General features: G+C 47.5%; 1 protein-coding gene across 1 annotated transcript in view; it reads right to left on the bottom strand.

The window, feature by feature from the left end:
• Positions 1-17218, bottom strand: part of AGAP3 (ArfGAP with GTPase domain, ankyrin repeat and PH domain 3) — a 1596783-nt gene extending 1579565 nt beyond the window's left edge. The window contains exon 1 of the mRNA XM_086940918.1: positions 15906-17218. Coding sequence (XP_086797044.1) covers positions 15906-16722 — 817 coding nt within the window. The 5' untranslated portion in view covers positions 16723-17218. The remainder of the gene's footprint in view (positions 1-15905) is intronic.
• Positions 17219-19456: the final 2238 nt, after the last annotated feature.

Raw genomic sequence — 19456 nt, 5'->3', positions numbered from 1 at the left:
ATCCCCTGCAAATTTGAAATGTAGCTAACTTGTCACACCTTCCTCACATATTTGTGAGGAAAAGTTGTTGGATCACTGCGCTGGAACAAATTTTCCACCATCCAGCGTTCCCCTCAGTCTCCTGATAAAAAGGATACCACACTTGTGTGGGTACCCAAAGCAGAGAACCCCAAAAATGAAAAATTGAGTGGGAACCAACGTGGGTCCAAAAGTGCAGTTTTTTGTCATAAGTTTGTAGGCTGACTCTATACATAGGGCAACCACACAAGTGAGGTATAATTTTTATCGCTGGGTGGTAGCTAAATTGTGCCGGCGCGGCTATCCCAGACAGAAATGTAAGGAAAATGTGATTTTTTCTAAAAGCTAAATTAGATATTTTCAAGGAATTCTGGGTCAGAAAACAATGGGGAATCCACAAAAGGCTAGGCTCCAGCTGTCTAGTTTTCAGAAATGTCTGGGTTTGATAGGTTTCCCTGGATGGTCGTCGAACGCGGGTCCAAAAATGCAGTGACTCCCTTGCAAAACCAAGTCGTTTTGTGGTAAAAATGTTGATATCTCCACAATAGGTTTTAAGCCATTTCTTGTTGCAGGCACTAGGCCTACCCACACAAGTGAGATAGCATTCCCCCAAGTGTTCCGATAAAAGTGGTAAGTGGAAGGAAGTTTGGGGCTCCCGTCAGATTCCAGAGCTTTCCATCACAGAAATGTGTGGAAAAGGTGTTTTTTAAAGATGAATTTAAAGTTTGCAAGGGATTCTGGGTAACAGAAGCAGGTGAGAGCCACACAAGTCATCCCATCTTGGATTCTCCTGGGTGTCTGGTTTTCGTAAATGTAAAGGTTTGCTAGGTTTCCCCAGGTGCCGACTGAGCTAGGGGCCAAAATCCACAGCTAGGCACATTACAAAAAAGGGTCCGTTTTCAGTGGAAAAATGTGATGTGTCCATGTGGTGTTTTGGGCCGTTTCCAGTCGCGGACAGTAGGTCAACCCACACAAGTGAGGTACCATTTTTATTGGGAGACTTAGGGGAAAACAGAATAGTAGAACAAGTATTATTACCGTTTGTATTCCTATCCATTTCTGCCTTCCAAATGTAAGACAATTAAAAAGTAAAAACATTCATGTTGAAAAATACCCTTTAATTCACATGCTAATATGTGTACCAACACCAGGCCCGAGATTTTAACCATTAAGAAGCCCAGCCAGATGACAGGAGAGGCTGGTACAGAACTCCCAGCTATTACCACCCCTGTTTATTTATTAGTTGGACACGCGAAAGCTGAGGAGGGGACTTCAAACCCCAGCATCCCTTGCGGCCGAACCGTGACCTTTGGCATCCCGACCGGAGGCGCACAAAAGGGGAGAGAGCATCTCACAGCCCTGGATAGGCAAAAACTGAGGAGGACCCTTGCGGCTGGAGCCGCCACCGCGAACTTTGGCTTCCCACTGTGCCCAGAGGCCACAAAAGGGGAGAGAGCATCCCGCGCATGGGCCATAACGGAAGAGGCAGGGCTGGGCCCCCTAATGACATCTGCTCCAGGATCCATTGTGACTTGTGTTTGGCTGGGCTTTCAAGCTGCCATCCAGCCTATGGGGGCTGGGTCTACAGTGCCACGAAGAGGAACTGAGACTAGCCCTACTGGCACGGAGGGTGGTGATCTACATCATGAATTTGATGGGGAGTGTGGCCTTAAGATCAAGCGCAGGAGGAAAACCGTTAAGTCAACAAAACCCAGAAATACTGCTGTAAACAGCAAAACACTGCTGCCCAATAGGACCGCCAATGATAAAACAATAGGATCACTGTCTGCAGCAAATAAAAATACTTGGAGTAAACTGAGTATACATATAGGTAAACATGTGCGCCCCATTGTGAGCGACTAGCCCAAATTGAAGCTACGTTGGTGAAGTCCTTGGTCCTCAGGACTTCTGCTTGCACACAGTATTCGGTTACTGGTCTAGCCCTATTAAATCTGCTTTACAGCATGGAAGTACATCATCTAAAGACTAAATTACCTGAAAAGCAATCGAAAACACCTGCCTGAAGCCAGGCTCCCTTACCCGTGATTCATCTCCCCTCAGAGTCTGCTCCTAATGTTGTTGCCCTGACCAATGTCCCCAGGCTCACAGCTGACAGTTCAGAAACCACCAAGGGTTAAATGAACAAATCCATTTACTGGATGAATAACAACGTTGCTACCAATGGGGATGAAAGTCCAATAGACAATGCTTGTTTACATTTTTTTCTAGAACATTGTGGGTTTAGCCTCCAAAATCTCGTTTGATGGATGGCGATCTTTTATTGGAAACTTCAATATAGTTTTCATGCAGGAAATTTGGGAGGTGAAGGAAATAGTATTCAATGGTTTTATGTGCTTTAGCTTGCCTGCGATCCCATCCTCATCTGGCAGAGCTAAAGGGGGTTTGACTGCCTAGTTTAAAATTATATTGGCTGTTCAGTTTTACAGATAGATCAGGAGCAGGGAGAGGCGCAGGCTTTCTGTCATAGCTGGAATGATATCTATAAGATCTATCTGGTAAACGTCTATAACAACAACTTCTTGTGTGAAGGCGATTGAATTTTCCAAGGTCTTTTTGTAGTGATCCATATGCTTGTGCAGAAAGAGGCAAGAGCGGAATTCCCCCTTAAGCGGATGTTGGCAGGGGACTTACATGCTAACCACCTTTAACCCAATTGGTCGAGACATTGACTGTAATGTGATGAATACTAGGGGGGGTCCCATTCCCCCACCTGGCAGAACGGGGCCTGGTCAACAATGTTCCTATTATTATTGACCAATATATTCCAACTTATATAGGGCAGTACGCTGAGAGCACCATTGATTACATATTTACCTCTTGGAGTATGTCCCAAACTACTAATAATTGTGTGGTCCTTACTCAGATCTATAGTGACCACATTCCGGTTTCTGCAAAGATACAGCTGCCACATGTCCAATATAAGCTCAAGTCTCTGCCTCCCCAGGTCCTACTACCTAAGGACCCAGGGGGCAGGGTGGAATGGCAATCCACGAAACTGAAGAGCATTATGTCTCAGGTTGTATGCAATAGTACTGCCCTGGTGAATAGCTGGCTGCAATCGCACACCCTGCGATCCGGCTCTCGTCTTAAATGATTTCACAAATCTTTTAGTAAGGATAAAAGTGCTGCTCCCTAGACCCATAGCCCAGCCGCATTGCCATGCTAAATCACGGTTTGATGAAGCATGTAGAGCAGCCATTGATTCCTTACGTAAGGCCTTAAAGCAAATCTCCAGAGACCAGAGTGAGATCATGGAAAGCAGAAAGATATACCAGCAAGCCATGAAAAGAAGAAAGTCGGCCATGAATGAGAGGAAATGGGAGTCTATTGTGGGTGCTTGCCAATAAAAGACCCCAAAGCTTCTTGGAGTGTGGTTTGTTTTATCCCCCGTTTTACCACCAGACAAAGTAACAGTTCATATCTCGCCCGATGCATGGTTGGTGCACTTTGCTGGGTTGTATTACATCGACTATATGGCTGACGATGCCTCAGTGCCGACGATTCCGACATGCTCAAAACTTGTTTTTAATGAGGAGTACGTTTTTTAAAGCAATTGTAGACAGCAGATGGAAGAAGGCTTTGGGGCCGGATGGCATTTTGCTTGACTTATTCCCTGTTTTTAAAAACGGAAACATGCATGATGTCAAGTGCTATCGCCCAATATCCTTTTTGGATTCTGTAGCTAAAATTATTGAGAGAGTTGTATTGGACTGCTTACTGGATTGGGTTAATTCTAACGGTACACTTGCTCCAAGCCATTATGGGTTCAGAAAGGGGCTCCGGAGAATTGAACAGTGCCTTAATCTCCACCTCATTGTGGATAAATACGCCAAGGGTGTCTCCACCCATTTGGCGTTCATGGACGTATCAAGCACATTTGATTATGTCTCTAGCGCAAAGCCGTGAGTCATCTTAGAGAGCATGGTGGTTAATGTGGGGCGGGTTACATTTTTAAGGCACCTCCACCATGACCTTTGAGACTCAGCCAGGTTTGGGAGCGCTGGCGAATGTACAGAGCTGTTCAGCATTAAGCCTGGGGTGCTCCAAGGTTGCGTCCTTGCCCCAATCCTTTTCCTTCTCTATACAAATGGCCTGGAGAAAACATTGGTTTCTGTTGGGGTGGACATTCCGCTTGTGGAGAAAAAGGCTGTGCCCGCATTGCTATATGTGGAAGATGCAGTTCTCCTGGCAAGGACTGCCAACTGCCTAAAAAAACTCATTGTGAGATATGTTAGCTTCATAAAGGACCTGGGCCTGGAGACAAACTTCAAGAAAACATTCACAATGATATGTGGCTCATAAAATACTAAAACCCGTACACTAAATATAGAGGGCAAACCCTTAGAGAGCATCAGTTCCTTCCCCTATTTAGGCCTGGAATTTGACGAAGGTTGTTTGTGGCTTACTTGTGTTAAAAATAGAAGAACACGATACACTCAAGCTGTAGGCACTACTTTCTAGTTTGCCATGTCTATTGGTAAAAATCCCATTGCTCCAATATTAGTGATTTACAACCGGAAATACCTGCCGATCTTAACATATGGAATGGGTATCTGGGGTAGTAGGGATGCACATGCAATGCAGATAGAGGAGAATAGATTCTGCCGCCGGCTATTAGGCGTCCCTCCCTCATCTCCGCATTTCTCACTCCTTCTGGGGTTAAGCATGGAGGCTGTCCAAGACACCATTAATGCTGCCCATTTGTCGCTTTGGTGGTCAACTTGGTCCAACCAAGAAGCCGATTTTAACCAGTCTGTTATTAGGGATTGGTTAAGTTGCGCCCGTGGCTTGACCATTCCATGGCTTCAATATATTAAAATCTGCATTTTGGCACTTGGCTGTGCCTCATTGTTTGAGCGCCCAGAGTGTATAGAAAACAAGCATTTGCAATGCAAAAGGTCTCGCAATCACGCAAGTTTAAGCTATTGACATTGTAAATGACAATGCCTTTTATATACATTTTAAAAACAAAAACATAAGTAAACGTCATTGTCATTTACAATGCCAATAGCCCAAACTTACATAAATGTGTGGTGCCCCATTCAGCCCATGGCCAATGAATATTTTAGATAACGGAGACAAAGGTCCCTCATTACCTTCGGCCGGCGAGGGCGAGGGAGGTCATTTTGTGGATATACCAGTCCATCACCACAACTGCACTTTCCCCTTGTGACACGGCTGATAATCTGATGTATTGTTTATCAATTACAAAATGACTTCCGTTTGAACTATGTACTGAGGATTTTACTAAAGGACTGTCTAGCTTTATACTGAACAGCTTAGAAATAACATCTTTATGGAACCACCATTACAGAGCACATATAGCTGATTATTGCAATTCATCCAACACTAAGAAACATTGCAGTCAATTTATACCACACATCATAGCTCTCAAACATAATTCCAATACTTTAAATAAACAATTATAATCAAACTCCCAATACCTCTCACCAGCCAACATGGAATTACATTAAGTCTGGTAGAGATGTATTAATACCTCACCCTATACCACCAAATATATTAAACATACTTCCTGGCACCGTATCTTGCATAAAAGGATACAATATTATATAATTGGCTAAGCAGTGCCACCTCAGCACTACATTCTTAACTGAACCAGATAAAACTCTACTGCTCCTCACACTAATAATATGTATCAAACAAAACACACCATGCGCTATCATGTTCACAACACTGCTGCAAAGAAATATAGTTGGCTAGGCATTTCACCGTAGCAATTCATCAACATGTTCTCAAAAATCTACATTTCAAAATCCATTAGAGCCAGTTAGTTAAACATGCTATACACAACATTGCAATAAAGCCATATTCCTGACAGATCAGGCCTCTTAAGAAAAACAATTTTATTGAGTCCAGAAAGAGTCTCTTGCCCATCTTTGTGGAATGAAATATCTGGTAAAACATGTTTGGCCAGAACATCTACATATGTAACGCACTACAAAAAACCATGACAGGACAAAAGAAATCTTATTTGGGCAATTGTTGAATATAAATCAGAAATACACAGTGCATTTGACATACTGTTCTTCTCTAATCAAACCCAGTGATAAAGCACCTAGACACCAAGGGCCCCAGAACTGTTAAGCATGCCCATTCATTGTCCAACAGCGATACGCGACCACACAAATTGAAAAAGTGGTGGTAAGATATCCTAACATAATTCATTAAGCAAGCATAAATGAAACTAGCATTTGCAATGCAATCGTTCTTGCCTTTAGGACCTTGAGAGTATTTAGCTATGCAGCACATTATTGTGGGTACAACAACATTTAGGGGCCCATTAGGATGGCGGGCGGATTGCCCCCGCCAGGCTGGCAGTAGCCACCGCCAGGCTGGCGGGAGCAAATCCGCCCGCCCGCCATCCGCACCTCAAGTCCACCCCCCCCCCCGCCATATTAGGATGGCGGCGGGACCACGGCGGATGGAAAGACCGTCTGCCGCTTTTCTTGCGACCGGGCGGAAAATGTTTAATATGGTGGCGGTGTCTAATAACCACCGCCAGCCATATTAGAATGGGCTTCTTTAGATGCCTTTCTGCGGCAACAATGCCGCCACGGAAAGGTATGCGGTCTTCACTCTGGGGGCCCCCTGCGGGCCCCCAAAGTGAAGGAGAGGTGGGGGGTGCACACGGGGGGGTACCTGTGGTGCTCCCCTGCATTTGCATAAACAAAGTGGCGGGCACCGCGCGGTGCCTGCCGTTTTGTTTCTGCAAATGCATTAATGCATTTTTAGCATTGTGGCGGCCACAATGATAAAAATGCAGGATGTGCCCACCACTGTGGTGGGCACATCCTAATACCCCCCACGGGACCCCCGCCCTTCTGGCGGGCGGTCTCTTTTTCCGATGGGATGGCGGGCGGACAAAGTCCGCCCGCCATCCTAATGGGCCCCTTAGTGTTGAACTGAGCACAACGCAGTGAAAGGATGTAGTGCCACAGGCAGTCACTAGGTGTCCCGTGGGCCCTCTTTTGGCATCATAAGGTACTGCACCCTGCAACATGGTTAGAGACTGCCAGCCTGAGAGAAAATTGCTCTTGTTCAATTGAGTATGAAGAGTGCATTATCATAGCATGCCAAGAAAGGCCAAGTCTGTCAGGCAGTGATGTGCAAGAGCATCCTTTAAGTAAGGCAGTTTACAGAACAGCTTCTACCATACAGCGCCATCTAAAAACAAGGTGCCCTGTTTTCTTTGCATGTTATTAACACACATCCATGCAATAAAGTGCAAAATTAACTGAATCTCTGTTCCCGAGGAGGGAACTCTCTTGATAGGTCGGTTCACTAAACACCAGGGTAGCAGACGTGCCATCATGCACCCATTGTCTCCTTTGCCCCTGCCTTGCTGTGCAATTGTCTCCTGGTTGCTGCTGAGGTACAGTGGGAAGTACCTAGAGTGGAATCAAGAGAGAAGGAAATCATGGCTCTTTGAGGATTGTTTTCTTTCTGCTTTTGGCAGTTCCTTCATGGCCCCGAGACCAGGAACAGAAAAGGCATTGTTAATGGTACTAAATGTCTAGCAGCTGCCATGCCTGATGAACCCCCAATTTATCTCCATGACAATCATTTGCATGCCAAGGTGGGCAGAGACACATGGCCAATTGATGCCACACCTCTTCTACAAGGTTCCACAGACCCAGGAATAAACATGTGCCAATCAAATGAGCCAGATGTGCACAGGAGGAAACAGCACCACCTAGGATAATTCAAAGAATAAGAAAAACTGCAAACTAGAGATTTCAGAATCTTATGTTCACCACCCCATCCCCATCTGTAGTACCCAGCGCACAGCCAGCTGGTAAACCTGTAATATGCAATTTACTTCATTGAGGAAGAAAAATACGTTTCCAAAAAGTATAAAACTGATTTAAAGAAATAAATGCAGCGATCTCAGAAGTGGGGGAGGGCAAGCAGTCTTATGAGGGTGCAGGCTGACACTTGGTGTCCTGTGGGACCTCTTTTGACCACATAGAGTACTACTGCGCCCTGTAACATGGATAGGTAAAGGATATGGTGCAGCGGTAAGAGCTGCCGACTGGGGAGCTAGGCATCAGTGTTCAAGTCTATTGGCTCAACATTAATGAAAGCTACTAATTTACAATAAGGATAAGAAATCAATGCAGCAGTCTCAGAGGTGGGGGCAGGCAAGCAGTGTTGTGTGAGGGGTTGGGGCGGGGATTAACCCCTTCCCTGTGGGGCTAATACCCCCATGGTGCGGGGGTGAGTGCAGCACCGCGGTGCTCGTGACGAGACCAGGCCGTCATCAGTCACAGTGGAGCTGTGCTCATGACGGCCTGGTTTCGTCACGACAACGCCCACTCATTAATTCTCCCTCGGGGAATAAACCGCACGTGGGCGGAGTGGCGGCGTTATGACGAGACCAGGCCGTCATGAGCACAGCTCAACTGTGGCTCATATTGGCCTGGTCTCATCGTGAGCAGACAAGGGGTTAAATGAGGGCACTGGACTGCAAATCATGCAAACATTAACCAAACTGGATGGGGGGGAGATTAGCAAAACAAGCAGAGGCCTCTGAGGTCTGGTGGGGAAAGCAGAAAACTTAACCAGCAAAGAGGCAAGCAAACCAGAAAAAAGAGTTCTGTCAAAGTATAACCTGAATAGCAAGAACACATGTAACAGGGGAAGTCCTCATGGGAGGATACAAAATTCCAAAAGGAGGGACTACTAAGTCTATTCAGCAATGAAAAGCCAGCATTTCTAAAGGACAGCAAAAAGAACCAATAAAAAATGTTTTTTGAAGCCCATAACCTAGTTACAGCAAGTCTCTGAGCCAGCGCATGCGCTGATTAGGCGAGACGTAAAAAGAGCCTTTTTTAACATATTAGGCACATGCTTCCAAAGCCAGTATGACGGTACGCTCAGATTATTCTAGGACGTAAATATATCTATGCAGTACTCAATGGAGTACCCTTAGCTAGTTGAAGAGCATGGAACTGTGCCAAAATGAATGTACATTACTCTAACCAATGTCAAATAACTTTTACACTGAATAAACCATGAATGCATTTGAAATGTACATTTGGTTTAATGAATTACGCACAATCATAGACACTAACAAAAACTTCGCAATGAAGCTACAATAATAAATAACTATTATTAGATGAAAGTGTGAATAGTACTGAAATATAGTTAAAATATGCATTGACAAAGACAACAGGTCTTGCCTTTGGGAGTTATTGGCGGTGCCAGTGCTTTCTGGTGATGCATTAGAGCATCAGTTAAAAGTATAAAGAGAAAAAAATGTGTCATGACGCTTGCATAGTACATACGCCTCATTACGCCCACAACATTTAGTAAGAACACACGTGTAATGAGAAAATCAACACATGCTTCACCAAGCTAACCACTAATGATGCAGGTTCCCGCATTTTTTTTATATATCTAAAGAAGATGGTGGACGCACTTGGTGCAATAAACAAAATACATTAATTTTCAATTGTGGTAAATTATATTTATGTAAGCAGAGCACACCAGCAGCAAATAGGGGCTGCTGTGCCCTCCAAGAAATATAAAAAAATTAAAAATATAAACGGACCACAAGGGATGGGTAAGCGCTGGAGGATTTGTTGGTGGGAGATTTAATAAAAATAAAACCGGGGAAAATACAAATACTATAGGTCACAAATAATGTAACATATGATACATTGAAATAACGTGAAATAGCCAATTTTTCAAAGTTAAAAGGAAATGATGTGTACATTTTGACCCTCCACTGGGAGGTTATTAAGAGCTAAAGCTCAAAATGTTAAATAAAGTTTGCTCTGTGCTCTGTCGACCGATCTAGAGGGGTGTCAGTTAAAAATAAGGCATGACACATAGCATCACTGTTGGACTTGGCCCTTTTTGCAGGGTCATCCCTGAACTTTTTGCCTTGCTCCTGGTATTTTTTGTGACCTGGTGTGGGTGGTTTTAGGACTCTGGGCACTTTAACACTGCTGTCCAGTGTAAAGAACATGTGCTCTCTATGGCAAAAAGTGGTAAGATTGCTCTACACCGGTTTGGCATATTTAATTTACCTATCAGTCCCCAGTAATATGGTATCTCATTATCCGGGGCCAGTGAATTAAATGCTACTGGGGGCTTGCAGCGCTGATTGTGCCGCCACCAAAGTAGCCTTTCAAACCTGCCTCTGCCATTTCAAGGGCCTGCAAATGCAGTTTACTGCCACTGTGACATGGCACATAAAGTGGATGCCACGTCTGTGACTCCCCATTTACTACATATCAGTCACCCCTAAGGTAGGCCCTAGCTAGCCTTTTGGGCAGGGTGCAATGTAGGTAAAAGGTAGGATATGTGCCTTAACTGTGTGGCATGAACTGGTAGTGACAAACAGCCATTATGGTTTCTCACTACTGTGAGGCTGCCCTCTCATATGAATGCATTGGGGATTCTCTGATATCTGCTTCAGTGGTAAATTCCTTACCTGAGAGGAGTAGAGTAGTTAAGTTTGGTATATTTGGAATAGTGGTAATAAATGCTGCGTAATGGTGTTCGCAGATTTATTATCACTATTTTAGAAATGCCACTTTTAGAAGTGGGCATTTCTGTGTGCTATGTGTCTTTGTGCCGGTCTTGTTGTGTATTGCATGTCTGGCTCTAGAGTGGCAGGGGCTGGGGCGGAGCAGTGGCTCCTGATGGGCTGGGTGAGTCAGCACTAGGCTGAATAGGCCAATCTGCATTTGGAGTGGTGGGAAGAGTAGCACCTAGGCCTGAAAAGGACAGAGCCTACCTCACACAAATGCTGGCTCTGTCCCCCTGTGGTGTGTCTGGAGCCAGGACCTACACTGACAAAAGAGGGTGTTGTGCACATGTGTAGGTGCCCCCATAACTGGTCTGGACCGGGTGCAGAGCCTGTGCAGGGGGAGAACAAAGACCTTTGCAATATAAATATTGGGGCTGTGACCCCATGTGAGGGGCTGTTGTGCTTACTTGGACTGGAAGGGACACTCCGCCAGGAGGAACCGCCGTGAGACCGAGTTGCTATCCTGTGCTGGGAGGTCCCGCGTGCTGGCCTGCCTGTGTCCAGCTTTGCCCTTGTGGACTTGGGGGCAAAGAGCACTGTCTTCAGGAAGAAGACAGGCTAGGCACTCAGTGATTGTGCCCTAATTGAGGGCAAGCTGAGCACTTTTGGCTTCCTCATTTTTAATAAGCGTAATTTGAGAGCACTGAAAAACCTCCTATTCAAAGGAGTTGACCCCCACTGCAGTGGATAGAGATGACCGCTTCAGGATTCCATTAGTGACCCTTAATGCGAGCCTGTGGGGTGGGCTTGTGTTGCCACACCTCCGTGAAGTGAAGAAGAAGACTAGCAGAAGTATGTGCCTGGTTGCGGGCGGGGCTTGCAGAGAAGAGAAGACCACAAAACAGAAGTCAGGCTAAGCCAGCCTGACGGTAGGTGGAACTGCCCCCAGACGAGGCAGCCAGGCCGGAGCTGTGCTGGTGGTGGGTGCGGCCCACCGAAGGAGATCGTGCCGGAGCATCGTGGGCTCTGAGTATCGTGAAAAAATAGGTCTCCCTCGCCAGTGAGGAAGCGAGGAGCCCTGGTAGGAGTCCCCTTCAACGACGCAGCAGCTCCACATGGCCGCGGGCCGCTGCATCTGGTTCTTCAACGTCGGGAGCCCCCGGGAGCTCCAGAATCGGACCGACTTAGCAGCCAAACCGCGAGGAGCTCAGTGGCCCAGCTAGTGGTCCCTGCAGGAGTCCCGGCGAGTCCGACTGTCCCCGGAGAGCGAGCAGTCCGTCTGAAGCAGCAGGATTGGTAAGAGGCCTGAAGAGGGGCCGCGGCGACATTTACTTTACATGCTGAGCAGCTGCCCCGGGTGGCAATGGCAGCTGCCCCCTTACTGAGTGGCGTGAGCATTACTGCGGCTGAACCGGCAGGCGAAGGGCCATTGGATGACCTTGTCCATGTGCTTCCATAGCGCTGACGTACTTCCCACATCTTTTTGTTTGAAGACTGTGCAGCTGCACCGCGGGGTCTCTGGCAGCAGCAGCCTTACTGGATATTTGGGAGCACAACGTACTTATAGCATGTGGGCCCAGCAGAAACGGTACTAAAATGCCCAGGTGAGAAAATGCCTGGAGGGTTCAGCTCAGTACCTTGGTCAGGATTAATGCCCAAGGGGGTATGGGGCATTTATAGTGTGTGCCCTCTATAGGTGTTCAGGATAGGGTACATTGGTTTGATTTATGCCTAATGCTGTAGTGCACTGCTAATTTTGTGTAAACATTCTATACTGTGCTGAGCACCCATGTGTGCAGTGACAGTGATATGGTACTACTGCTGAGGAATTATGCATAAATTGTGGATACTAAGTACAGTAGTTACTGGTTGTTTCACTACATGTGAATTGTGTGGTTATGACAGTGGCCTGATTGGCCCTGTAAGTGTATATTATCCTTGTAAAGTAATACCTTAGTGCCAGGTGGCACAATGTACATATGTGATTATGCTCTGATATGTTTTATGGATAATACAAAGGCTATTTTTATATAACCTTGTGTGGAGTTTCTTTTGTGGTGTGCCTAGTGTGTCGCTGCTGTGTGTGTGTGTTGCACAAACGCTTTACACATTGCCTCTGGGATAAGCCTGACTGCTCGTGCCAAGCTACCAAGGAGGTGAGCTGGGGTTATCTTCAGCGTGTATCTACCTGGCCCTGACTAGAATGGTGGTTTCTGCCGGGATAAGGCGCTTGCCCTAGCCAACCAGAAATCTGATTTCTAACAATCACCATTGTTGCTGTTTGCGTTGACACTCCAAATAAGTGGAAACATATACGAAGGAAGCAATTGTATACCATCTATACTTCGGGCCTGCCAGCACACATTGTGATTTTGAGATTTGCAATTCACTCAGTATTAAATAGATCTAGAATATATTTGCTAAAGAAGTGAATTGTTAACCTTGTACACATCACCAAAATTAAAATAATGTGTCTACGTTTGTGTCCACACTTTTGATATCTTTATTACAACTTTTGAATAAAGAGAGCATTTGATTCTTTTATATTTGTATTACTGCTGATATATTATGAAATAAGTGTAACATTTTGGCCCTGTTTAGGACTGATTCAGAGTTTTCTGACCCCTGCACAGAGCCCTGTTGGTGAAGGGTCGGATTTCTGAGCTGTGCTGTATTTACTGCAACCAACAATTACCGAATGTGATAAACACCTTACCCTTCTTTAAATTTCAGCAGGTCAAGAATGACCGATTTTTTTTTTTTAAGTGTACAGTATTTGCTGTAACATGAGAATGTTTATGCAGTAAGCACCATAATGTGCGTGTTATTCTTCAAAAACTTGGAATATGCGAAAATTAGCAAAACTCAGTTTCAGATTATGGCATCCGAATAAAGCCACTCAATCAGGCCCCAAGCCTGTGGAAGAAATTATATTTTTTTAACATGTGCCTCACTTTACAGTCGGAGAAAAAAACACAATTCATATTTCAAAAAAAGAAATGCAATAAATTATCTTAAATTGTCTGATGTTTAACAACCCTTTTGTAAATAGAGCAAATGCTGCAAAATACAAAATACATTGCATGTTTATTGCTCGTTCTCATGTGAAATACTTCAAAGTTTTCTGGGGGTGCTGCAGCAACTCCAATGCCCATAGTTCTAGTGTCACTGATTATGTGGAGAGCAATGGTCAAGAGACTCCACTACCATTTAGGACATGGGTATTAGTGAAGCGGTGTAAAAAATACCCTCCCTTCTACCCTTAAACGCAGGACCATGGTCTGTCTGCAGGTTCATGGAAAAATGTGCAGATTTTATACACTCAAGAATCCTAAAAATATATCCACAGGGTCACATCCAGGTCCGCAGACCCTCACCCGCCTAAAAAATAGGCAGGTCTGCATGAGGCATTGCAGAGTGCCATACCCTATAACCATTTTAGGTTTGCAGGCCTAATTAACAAGCATTGGCAAAGCCAAAATGTCTGTGGAACCTTTGTCAATGATTTTTAGCAATGATGTACATGGGTAAAGAGGAAACGAAAAAAACAAGCATTTGCAATGCAATAGGTCTCGCAGCATTAAAGTTTGAGTTACTGGCATTGTAAATGACAATGCTTTGCATTAATTTTTTGTCTTTAATTTGCAATTGGTATATAAACATTGTTTGCACAAAGGCATTCACACGATACCCCCCCGATTGACAAAACCAGTTTGAGGGTACCCATATTCAAATGTACTTTTTAGGACTAACACTCTAATGATGGTTTACAATGTGATCAAAAATCGAATGTGGGCAAACCATTCAATCAACTGATACCCCCAATTTGTAAATACGTGTAATGTGCTCTGTTGGGTACTGTTCCATCTACATGTGCCTCATCATCAAAGATTTTTTACCTGGTTTTAACTGAACCACACAATATAGTTCTTATGCAGAGCACCTCGATCTGCCAGTGGAGGCATACACTTCACAAGAGTATTATATGGAAACAGACGAATACAGGAAAGGGTCTGCAGAACACAGGGGGACACACAGAGAGGCTGCTACCTGTAAAGTACAGAACCACACTGTACAGAAAAAATACGGGGCGTTGTACTATGTGGGAATGCGCACACTTACAAAATTACACCTGCAATAATATCACATGGAACACTTCCTGCCTCTCTGCCCCTGTACCTGCGTCTCCTCGTGCAGTGCATGTATCGCCTGTACATAACACGCGTCACTGGGTCTCAAAATGACCTTTCACAGCTTAATCTTAGTCCCGCAATGGTCCAGGCACCGTGTACCGCATGTGGACACCTTTCGCTAACTCTGGTACGCTTCGCAGCGCTTCAGTTCGTCTCGTACGGTAAATCTAGAGCGGCCCCGCTAAACCTCACGTGTCTCGCGTATGAAGCGTACGGCACTGAGGAAGGGGGGCGAGGCGTACTGGGTGCTGGAGCTGTGCGGTTCGTACCAAGGCCGGGAGACAGGATGGGGACGTCTCCCAGGTACGGCCACACAGTGTACGATCATTCAGGGGGCTCGAGGGGGTGCGCGCCTCACCGACTTCAGGTCTGGAGCGCAGCGCACGTCGCACACAAGAACAGTACCTTCTGGTGGGGGATGCGAAGTGCACAGCAGCGGGGGTCAGTCCTCTTCACATCGCAATGCTTCTTGGGGGCAATGATAGCTACTGCTCGGCAGTGGTGGGGGGGTTGATGCGCTTGTGTGTGCGCACGCTTGTGTGTGTGTATGTGTGCGACAGCGGGGGGTGTCTCTGTATGTGTGCGTGTATGTGCGCTCGTGTGTGTGTCTCTGTATGTGTGTGTATGTGAGCTTGTGTGTGTGTATCTGTGTGTGCGCATGCGTGCGCATGCGTGCAGGGGGAGGTGTGGCTGTGTGTGTGTTGGAGCTTCCCAGGAGACAGGAGATGGCCACGACGTGCGCGTTCTCACGAGTGCGGCCCGCTCCGATCGCCTTTTGGAAGATGCGCGTGGCCAGCTCCTGTCTCCTGGAAAGCCGAGTTGCTCACTATAGGTCTCTGGCGAGACCGCGCTTTCGCGCGGTTAACACCACAAGACCTAAAAATGTTCTCTTTATTTAACGATCCCAGTTGGATCAGTAAATTTTAAAAAAGTACAGTGAAAGCGCAGGTTTGTGTTAAAAAGGTGGGTGGGGCAAGAAATGTGAAGGGTGTGCGTGGGGGAACCAACCAACACAAAGACTGGGGGATGAAACGGCAAGGCCGGGGTAGCATTAATCTGGTCTCAGTGGCCTCTGGCCCACTAGAATACGTTCTGGCCAAGCAAGTATTTACCACCTCTGGCTCTGACTATGTCCTCCCTCCTCCCACACCGTGAAGGTTACACTGACTTACCGGCACTCGTGTGCGTCACTGCAACGAGCACGGGCTCGGCAGCCCGTCTCTTCCACAGAGGGAGGCTCTTCTTGCCCTGGACAGGCCCGCTGGCGGTATATTCCTTCTTCCGAAAGGGGCTCATTAGCATCTTCCAGAAGCTGGACTCGGTCAAGTGCTTGGCGGGCGCAGGGGCTGGTTCTGTGGCCAGTAAGTCTCTGCGGCTGGGGCCGGGGTGCAGGGAGCCGGTGTCCCCCTCGCTGCGGGTGCGCATCCGTCGCGAAGGATGCTCCTCCACGCGCGGGTACTCCTGGCCGCGCCGCAGCCTGAAGCTGAAGCTCTTCCGCAGCGACGACAGGCTCGTACCGCAGGGCTCCGGGTTCGGCCTGCGGTCACCTGTGGCGGCCGTTCCTGTTCTCCCTGTAAACTTATTCCACCTCTGGCTCCAGCGAGAAGGGCCCCAGGTGAGCACCGACTGGCACTGGGGGGCGGGGGGCCCAGACGATAGGCTATTCATGTCCGCAATGCACATGCTCAGGGGGCGCCGGCGAGGCTCAGAGTGCTGCCCCGCGCCCGGGCTCAGGGGCCGGCTCTCAAACTCATACCCCCTGCTCGAGCGCAATCGAAACACCTCCAGAAGTGCGGGCGGTGAAGGGGAGTCGCGGGGTTCCGGCCCCAAGCCGCTGTCCGTATAGCACAGGCTTCGAGGTCTGCGCCTCTGCTGCTTGGACGCCCCGACTGCAGCCTGCACAGCTAAACGGGACGACGCCCCATGTAGATCCATGGACTCCAAGACACTGGCGGAACGGCCGGAGCAATCTTCCGCTGTCTCTCCCATGACACATGCCTGGAAGGCTGTCTCACCGGGAGGGAGCCTGGGCAAAGACCTGCGGGCTGTTCACATCTGCAGAGCAGGGCTGCGGCAATATTAGATCCATGGCTCCCAGGGTGCACCACAGGTCACTGTACTCACGAACCCCTTGTCATCGCCGCGGTGGCTTTAGAGTCACTGCTGTAGGCGTTAGGCACACGTATGGGGCGACCTGCCGTGTCTACCCTCTTGGTGTACGTGGACGGACAGTGTAAAACCGTTTCTCCTCTCACACATACGTGGTGTTCGTATGTTCAGCCGGATGTCGGAATCAGCGAGGTTATCCCTGCGTTGTGACGTCAAAGTTCACCCTCTCTTGGTATGTGCGCATGCTGCGAGTTACTACTGCGGCAAGTATTTTAAGCCTTGGCTGCTGCACGGGGACGTGCGAATGAATTGATGTTTCCTGCTCTTGTTCCGTACGGAGACTTGCACACTTCACTCCACCCAGGGCGCCCTGTAAAAGCCCGAATGATGCTTGGCATTCCTGCTTCCACCAAGAGGCGCAGGTAGTGCTAACTTGGAGGCTGACAACCTTCTCGCTTCTGCGATAGCGCCCAGCCTGTTTCCCGAAGGCAGAGGCCACGAAATCTGCACCTTCGGACGCGAACATAAGCAAGGAGGGGTGGTTATTCGGTGAACTGCCTGAAAGGAGGCGGTGACAGGATCCTGAATACTGTCAGAAATGCAGCACGCTGGCCCCGGGCATGTGGAGGGAAGCCTGTCAGAACTTGCAGAGTCTCACAGCTATATACCTACCTGGGAAAGGATGACGAGACGGAGAGGAGGAACTCTGCGAACAGACCGCCCCAGCCACCACACCTCAAGCCTTGGGAAACCTCGAACTGAAATGTCATGTGCCCTTGACGTTAGAAGAGGCACTCTGGTCTGCCCTCAGACTCCGACAACTGCATTTCTCAGAGGAACACGGGAAGTCTTCAAAAGAGCGGAGCCTGGGGTGTGGCCTGTCTTTAAGAGCCAAAGCACGACCCTAGCCACCAACAGATGTAAACCAGACAACAAATGTCATGAAAACGTATATGACTTCTAAAATAAGTCTAAAAACTTTTTTTACACACGCCCAGGGCTTTAAGTGGGTCAGGTCTCACCAGTGCTGACCACCGACAGTTTTGTAAAGGGGGCCTCGAAACGGGTCTCTATCGGGCTCTGTTTTGTGCCCTGGCACAGGCGGTCCGTTTTTTTGGGGACTGCAATGACAGCAGACACGTCGACGTGTCCGTGCTCACACAGCTCACTTCTCAATACTTGCAGCATGATGTCATGCCAGGTGAGCGTTGTAGGGGAAGGGAAATCCTTCAAAGGGAGTCCTTTTCTCTCTGGATTTCCCTTCTGTTTTCGAAACTCAATAGCAGCAACATTGTCGTGGTGTCACAAGAGCTTTAGGTGGAAGCTTTTTCAATATTATATACAAGCCATAGTTGCTGCTTATTTATCTTATGCAACTAACAACCATTGACAAAGCCAATAGTCCTGACTTCTTGTAGGTATGATATTACTTGCTGTATCATATCTGGATACAGTGACAAAAACAACCAGATGCAAGTCGGGCGGCCCACTATGCTAAGCACAGATTTCTAGCTTACGTGTTTTAAGCCACACCCTTAATTACATTGGCCACAACCTTTGAGAGACCCCCCCCCCCCCCAGTTTTTTCATCCCACATAATGGCCCCTGCGTCCCCTCCACCAGGGCCGGCTCTAGGCTCATGGTGGCCCTGGGCAGGGAGCATAGGTAGGGGGCCCAGAAGAGGGGGTCCGGGCGGGGCGGAGCGCGCAGGCCAGTAAAGAGGGGTGGGGGTCAGGGAGTTTAGAAGTGGAACAGAGCCGGAGGCCGCCAAATCCCTGCCAGGGGCCACCACGCAAATATGTATCCATCCTCAGAGGATTAATATATTAAGGATATATATTGGCGTGGTGGCCCCTGGGGTTTGGTGGCCCTGTGCAGGTGCACAGCTTGCACATGCCTAGAGCCGGCCCTGCCTCCACTCCAAAATCTGGGGGTGATAAATCATTCTGTCCCCCACGATTCCTACGCTCAAACCCCACAACACCAGAAAAGGAATTCACTGAATTGCGCGCTCTGCAATCTACACATAAATGGAAATGTAGTATGAATGTCTGGATGCAATGTTCGTGTTTCCTTCTCCCGTTGTGCTTGCTAGAAGAAAGGACGACTATTTGTTGTAGGCACTTTGTTGCTGAATACAGTTGACAGCTATTTGGCAATAACAAGCGTCTTCAAGAAGGGCCACTGGCATGAGAGAAAAAGCCAAACAGGCATAAAAAACATGGAGGAGCCAAGGCCCAAAAGACTGAAGAGGAACCAGGCACTCATCCTGTGCTGCAAGTATGGAAGAAGTACCAGAGCACACCAGCAGGAAGACTCGGAAAACAATGAGAAGCAAAAAGGGAAACGTTGGGACAAGTAGAACAGCTTAAAAGGCAGAAACAAGCTGACAGAAAGTTACCCAAGCATTTGTGATGCACTACACATTGGGTCCGAGCACATTATATAGGAAGAAAGGGAGGGCGGCCTACAGGAAATGAGGAAGAGGGCATGATGACATGCCTAGGGGATATATGGACGGCGCACACTGAAGTGACCTTCTTCCATTGATGCACAGTAAGTACAGGAGGCAGCTCCAAGTCAGATGAGCAATGAGCAGCTGAAGAACGACTGT

Source organism: Lissotriton vulgaris, chromosome 10 (assembly GCF_964263255.1).
Source record: "Lissotriton vulgaris chromosome 10, aLisVul1.2, whole genome shotgun sequence".
Lineage (NCBI taxonomy): Eukaryota > Metazoa > Chordata > Amphibia > Caudata > Salamandridae > Lissotriton > Lissotriton vulgaris.
The sequence above is the reverse complement of the archived record's forward strand: the minus strand, read 5'-3'. Positions and strand labels throughout refer to the sequence as shown.